Below are 6,618 nucleotides of genomic sequence, written 5' to 3'. Positions count from 1 at the left end.
TTATTTAGGGATGGACCACCAGACAGTATCCAGGATGGAGCTCCTGAAAACGAGCTAACAGAGAGCAACATCAGGGGGAAGGCTGGATCCCCACCTAACTCCTTCACAGGATGGACGGACTACTCAGATACCTCTGTCACTCCCACAGAATGGAGATAGTATTGGTAGACCAACACCCATCCTTCTCTTTAGCTCCGACTATACAGAGACCTTAGGCTTTAATCCACTCACTACCTTACCAACCCCAGTGACCGCACAGCTAGGCTCCACTACTGACCCGGACCAAGACCAACCCATAGCCCTGGCCACAAACAAAGGGTTGCTAGCTCTGGACCAACCAGCCACCCCACAAAGAGACATGCTGGAGGGAGATACCGTGATGGAGACTGGAGACTTCTCAGAGTTGAGGACTTCACAGAGAACCTCACAGATACAGAACAGACACAGGTAAGACCAACTTCTCATATCCAACCCCCATCCCCCGATTCCCGTCTTACAGTTATATGTCCGCTTTTACAACACCCTCAGGATGTTAGTAAGAAGGAATAGGAAGTCTTGCCCTACTATTTATAGGATATTGGTCAGAAAGAATTGTCCTATTTTTCTATTTTGTAAAACACTGGTGGTGAATTAACTGATTTACTGTGGCAGTGTGATGAGTATCCCCTTATATATTTTCCCTTCATGATATCCTACCTCTGATATCAGGAAGTGTGTGGGTTTGGTGTTTGCATGCCCCTGTAGCATCCTACATCTGATATCAGGAAGTATGTATTTGGTGTATACATGCCCCTGTAGCAACCTACCTCTGATATCAGGAAATATGTATTTGGTGTATACATGCCCATGTAGCATCCTACCTCTGATATCAGGAAGTGTGTATTTGGTGTTTACACGCCCCTATAGCAGTACATAGTAGTAGTAGTAGTAGTAGTAGTAGTAGTAGTATGTTTTCTGTTGAAGTGTGTGTTGGAAAGCGATGGGACTTGTCGGCTCTGTGTGTGTGTTTGTGTGTGTATTCTGCTAGCAAACACAGTTGTTTTATATTCACAGGGCAGTTTACTCCACGCCTCTCCATCTTCTGTCTCATTCTCCCATCTCCTCCTCCTTCTCTCCCACTCATTCAATCCCCCTTCTCTTCTTCCCTCTCTTAATCCCAACTTAATCTCCCATTCATATCTACCACCTCCCTCTCTCTCCTCTGTCACAGACACACTATCTCCCTCCCTTGCTGTCCTGTCTTCTTAAACAGCTAAACTGAGGGAGACTGTGAATGAATTACATGTGAATAACAGTAAATGAGATGTGAATGACAAAACATAGCTGGACTGGTGGTTGTATGTGGGACATTGTAGAAGCTGCTCCCCAGCCAGGGAGGGGTAGAGAGCATAGGTAGAGGGTAGTAAAACTGGGTTAGCTCTGTGTGTCTCACACCTCTCTCTCTCTCACACACACACACACACACACACACACACACACACACACTAACCTTGCTGTTGAAGTATAGACACCTGAGTTGCCTAACCCATTCACAGGATTGGTTAACTCTTGAGGGTCTCTACCGAGCTAGGTAAATCTGCTTTTAGTTGTTTTAATGCACCGTATTGCTGGAACAAAATTCTAAATACATTTCATATTGATGTTATGGTGCCGTTCGGGCAATTTAAAGTATTGATTAGGCACTTATTTGTGGAGGAATGTAACTGTTTTTCTGGGTGATTTGTGACGTTTTATTTGTGCTTCCCATGACTGTGTTTTTGTATTTTAATGTCTATCTATCTATCTATCTATCTATCTATCTATATATATATATATATATATATATATATATATAGGTTGGGTATAATGTGTATATTTATGTTGTATTGTACAGGGTGCATTTGTAAAAGAGACCTAAGTCTCAATATGTCTTCCCTGTTAAAATAAAGATAATTTTTTTTAAACAAACAAACACACGTACACATGCATGTGAAGAGGAGGGACCAGAGGTCTTGTCGCAGAGCTCCTATCCCCTAAGATCAGTCATACTGTATTTCTCTATGCAGAGGCAGTAGGCAGGCACATAGTGAATAGAAGTGTCTACATTATTCAGATGTTATGTAATCATAGGGGACAGACATATGGAATGGGTATGTGCACCTACAATAGTATGTTATAAATGATGTAATGTGTGCCAGTTTCTGCGATTTATAAATAGTTACACAAATAAGAACAGCAATGGGGTCAATGCTACCTAATCTGCCCACACAGTCTCTCTCTCCCTCCCTTGCTCTTTCTACCTCCCTCCCCCTCACCCTCCCTCCCTCCCTCCCTCCCTCTCCCTCTCTCTCTCTCTCTCTCTCTCTCTCTCTCTCTCTCTCTCTCTCTCTCTCTCTCTGACCCAGTTAGAGATTCCCAGTTACAAGCATGTACTTTTGTAATGGATTACTCTCTCGCTCTCGCTGATGTTTCACCCTATGAAACCCCTCAGATCTGGGGATAGGGGCAAGGGGTTGATTAGGGCATCAGTTTCAACCATCTTTGTTTCTGTTTTACAGGTGTATCTCCAGAGGAGGTGTGGCCTAAGTCAGCCACCAATGAGACACCTATCCTCGACTGCAGCCTGGACACCAAGGCCACGCCCTGCAACACAAATCATTCCTGGAGCCCTGTTTACCCTGATGACATCATCTCAAATAAATCCCAGCGCCCCATTCTGTCTCTAACGCCTCCTCTCTTCGTGCCTCTGTATTCTGATTGGAACTCAGCTCTGGCCACCTGGGGGTTTGCCTGGGAGGTCCACATCTATGGTCTGGGATCTGTGTTCGCTGCATTAGGTCTGATATCTGTACTCTGCCTGTTAGGCCTGCCCCTGCGCTGCCCCCCGGGAAGCCCCTACTTCAGCCTGCTGCATCTGTTCCTCCTGGCAACTGGAGGCACTAGAGCATGCACTCTGCTGTATGATGCTTATAGTCACCAGGACCGCCTGTCTGCTCTGGGCTCTCTCCTACTTTCTGAGCTACCCTTACCCTGCCTCACCTCTGCCTTCTCCCTCTGCTTCCTCCTCCTCTCCCTCCGCTCTCGCATGCACCTCTCCCTCCCTTTTTCCCTCTCCAACTCGCTCCCTCTCTTGGCCCTGCCCCGGCCCTGTCTCTTGTTCTCCCTCTCGCTGTTGCACTTCGGGGCCTCCCTGGGCTCCATAGCTCTCTTCCATGTCTTCCCCAGCCTCCCTGTCCTCCTCCTACTCCCCCAGGGAGTGTTCATCCTCCTCTGCCTCCTTCTCCCCTGCTCCTTCCTCCTCTTCTACTGCTTTGTACGACAAGACACCAAGCATGTCCAACGGCTGAGTGATGGTGAAGGAGAGGTAACAGGTTCCCCAGTGTTGGTGAGGCGGCCGTCCCGGTGCCCATTCGCTGAGGCTGGGGAGTGGAGCAGGGCGGCAGGGGCTGGGGTGGGAGGGTCTCTGTGCCTGTTAGGCTGTGGGGGGCTCCAGATGTATGGGATGTTACATGCAATGGGGTTTGGAGGGGTGAGTGCTGGGGCGGGGTTTCAGCCCTGGCCTTGGTGGGGCTACCAGCTGGGCTGCAGGCTCTGTGAGGTGGGGGTGTGTCTGTCCCTCTCAATCATCGGCACTCATCCCCTCCTCTTCTGTTGCTCCAACTCTAACTCCTCCCCCTGGACTAAACCCAACTCCAACCCCCGTCCGGGGTCCTGGGCGCGGCTGCCCTGTGCCTCACCCTCAGGAGGGCCTAGCCACCCCCTTCCCCTCTCCACAGTCCTCCCCCCTCACTACCCCTGGTCACTGGGGCAGGAAGAGAAGCTGGTGGTGTGTGATGTCATTAGTAAGCGCCAGTCCGAAGCGTTCCCCCTTTACACACTAATGGACCCCCCCTCAAACGGACTGAACCTGCATCCTAACCCTAACACCCACCCTGGCCAGACCAGAACCTCCAGACACCCCCACCTCCCTGACCCTCCCAGCCCACCATGGATGCCTCAAGCTGGGGTTGCGTCCCAGGGCTCTTCCCAGGCTAGTCTAGTTCTGGACACTGACTCCACAATGTACCTGCGCCCCCCCTCTCCAATCGACCTGTCCCGGAGCATAGACCAGGCCCTGTACAGCGAAACCCTGTTCCCCCACAGTCTCTTTAGTCCCCCCAGGCTGCTCCATGCCTCCTCCAGCCTCTCCCTGAACTCCCCTGGCTCCCACCTCAGCCAGAGTGCCTCACAACCTGGACACAGCTCAGCCGACAGCTCCCTCTACCGGACCTCTTCCTGTGGAGATGTGGATATGTCTCCTACACGGCCTCCCCAGCCAGGGTGCATCCTCCCAGGCCACGGTGATCCCAGCTCCCCCCCTGAGCGCTGGTGGAGAGGTAGTAACCACAGCTGCCTGTGCCAGGAGTCCCTGAGTGGGTCTTCCCAGGGTCTGTTCTCCAGCCCGGGGGCAGGAGGGGCACGTTCGCATCCCCACTCCACCAGAGGGCAGCTCCACTCCCAGAGCAGCCTGCCCAGGACGCTCCCCAACCTCTCCCACCACAGACGCTACCGCACCCTCAACTCCGCCTCGCAGGACAGCCAGGGGGAGGGGCAGCTGGAGGGCAGAGAGGACCTGAGTGAAAGCAGGTTGCTGGAACAGGATCTGGCCATACAAGCGGAGTTTGTCAACGTGTGCCGACAGATCGATGCTCTTAGCGTGTGCAGTGACACTATTGACCTGTAGGTACAGTTGAAGTCGGAAGTTTACATACACTTACGTTGGAGTCATTTAAACTAGTTTTTCAACCACTCCACAAATTTCTTATTAACAAATTATAGTTTTGGCAAGTCGGTTAGGACATCTACTTTGTGCATGACACAAGTTATTTTTCCAACAATTGTTTACAGACATTATTTCACTTATAATTCACTGTATCACAATTCCAGTGGGTCAGAAGTTTACATACACTAAGTTGACTGTGCCTTTAAACAGCTTGGGAAATTCTAGAAAATGATGTCATGGCTTTAGAAGCTTCTGATAGGCTAATTTGAGTCAATTGGAGGTGTACCTGTGGAAGTATTTCAAGGCCTACCTTCAAACTCAGTGCCTCTTTGCTTGACATCAAGGGAAAATCAAAAGCAATCAGCCAAGACCTCAGAAAAATAATTGTAGACCTCCACAACTCTGGTTCATCCTTGGGAGCAATTTCCAAACGCTTGAAGGTACCATGTTCATCTGTACAAACAATAGTACGCAAGTATAAACACCATGGGACCACGCAGCCATCATACCGCTCAGGAAGGAGACGCGTTCTGTCTCCTAGAGATTAACGTACTTTGGTGCGAAAAGTGCAAATCAATCCCAGAACAACAGCAAAGGACCTTGTGAAGATGCTGGAGGAAACAGGTACAAAAGTATCTATATCCACAGTAAAACGAGTCCTATATCGACATAACCTGAAAGGCCACTCAGCAAGGAAGAAGCCACTGCTCCAAAACCGCAATAAAAAATCCAGACTACGGTTTACAACTGCACATGGGGACAAGATCGTACTTTGTGGAGAAATGTCCTCTGGTCTGATGTAACAAAAATAGAACTGTTTGGCCATAATGACCATCGTTATGTTTGGAGGAAAAAGGGGGTTCTTGCAAGTCGAAAAACACCATCCCAACTGTGAAGCACAGAGGTGGCAGCATCATGCTGTGGGGGTGCTTTGCTGCAGGAGGGACTGGGGCACTTCACAAAATAGATGGCATCATGAGGAAGGAAAAGTATGTGGATATATTGAAGCAACATCTCAAGACATCAGTCAGGAAGTTAAAGCTTGGTCGCAAATGGGTCTTCCAAATGGACAATGACCCCAAGCATACTTCTAAAGTTGTGGCAAAATGGCTTAAGGACAACAAAGTCAAGGTATTGGAGTGGCCATCACAAATCCCTGACCTCAATCCTATAGAAAATGTGTGGGCAGGACTGAAAAAGCGTGTGCGAGCAAGGAGGCCTACAAACCTGACTAAGTTACACCAACTCTGTCAGGAGGAATGGGCCAAAATTCACCCAACTTATTGTGGGAAGCTTGTGGAAGGCTACCCAAAACGTTTGACCAAAGTTAAACAATTTAAAGGCAATGCTACCAAATGCTAATTGAGTGTATGTAAACTTCTGACCCACTGGGATGAAATAAATAAAAGCTTAAATAAATCATTCTCTCTACTATTATTCTGACATTTCACATTCTTAAAATAAAGTGGTGATCCTAACCGACCTAAGACAGGGAATTTTTACTAGGATTAAATGTCAGGAATTGTGAAAAACTGAGTTTAAATGTATTTGGCTAAGGTGTATGTAAACTTCCGACTTCAACTGTAGATACTACTGGGTTTGAACCATGAGTCATCTATGCACCACAAGACACTGTTAGTCCGCCGAGCTAAACCAAGATATTTATCCGTTATGTAAGGACATAAGGATATGACATGTATAATGCACAGAGGTTATATATTGACCTCTAGGGAGATCTAAGGACTTAACTGATAAGCTACAAATAGTGTTCGAACATTCAGATCAAGCAGCTTTTTCACTGCTACATCAGACGTGTTTTCCGGGATTCTACATGTAGAAAATAGATATAAATGAGACTTATATAGAACTAAATAAAG

At 48.1% G+C, this 6,618-nt stretch overlaps 1 protein-coding gene across 1 annotated transcript; it reads left to right on the top strand.

Moving 5' to 3' along the window:
• Positions 1 to 2,537: 2,537 nt before the first annotated feature.
• LOC311122584 (proline-rich transmembrane protein 4-like) lies at positions 2,538 to 5,318 on the top strand (the record flags this gene model as incomplete). Its single annotated transcript, XM_084196927.1, has 1 exon — positions 2,538 to 5,318. A coding segment is annotated over one exon (2,165 nt), but the record flags the coding sequence as incomplete, so codon positions are not given.
• Positions 5,319 to 6,618: the final 1,300 nt, after the last annotated feature.

Source organism: Coregonus lavaretus (assembly GCF_964263955.1).
Source record: "Coregonus lavaretus genome assembly, contig: HAP1_SCAFFOLD_4270, whole genome shotgun sequence".
Classification (NCBI taxonomy): Eukaryota; Metazoa; Chordata; class Actinopteri; order Salmoniformes; family Salmonidae; genus Coregonus; species Coregonus lavaretus.
The sequence above is the reverse complement of the archived record's forward strand: the minus strand, read 5'-3'. Positions and strand labels throughout refer to the sequence as shown.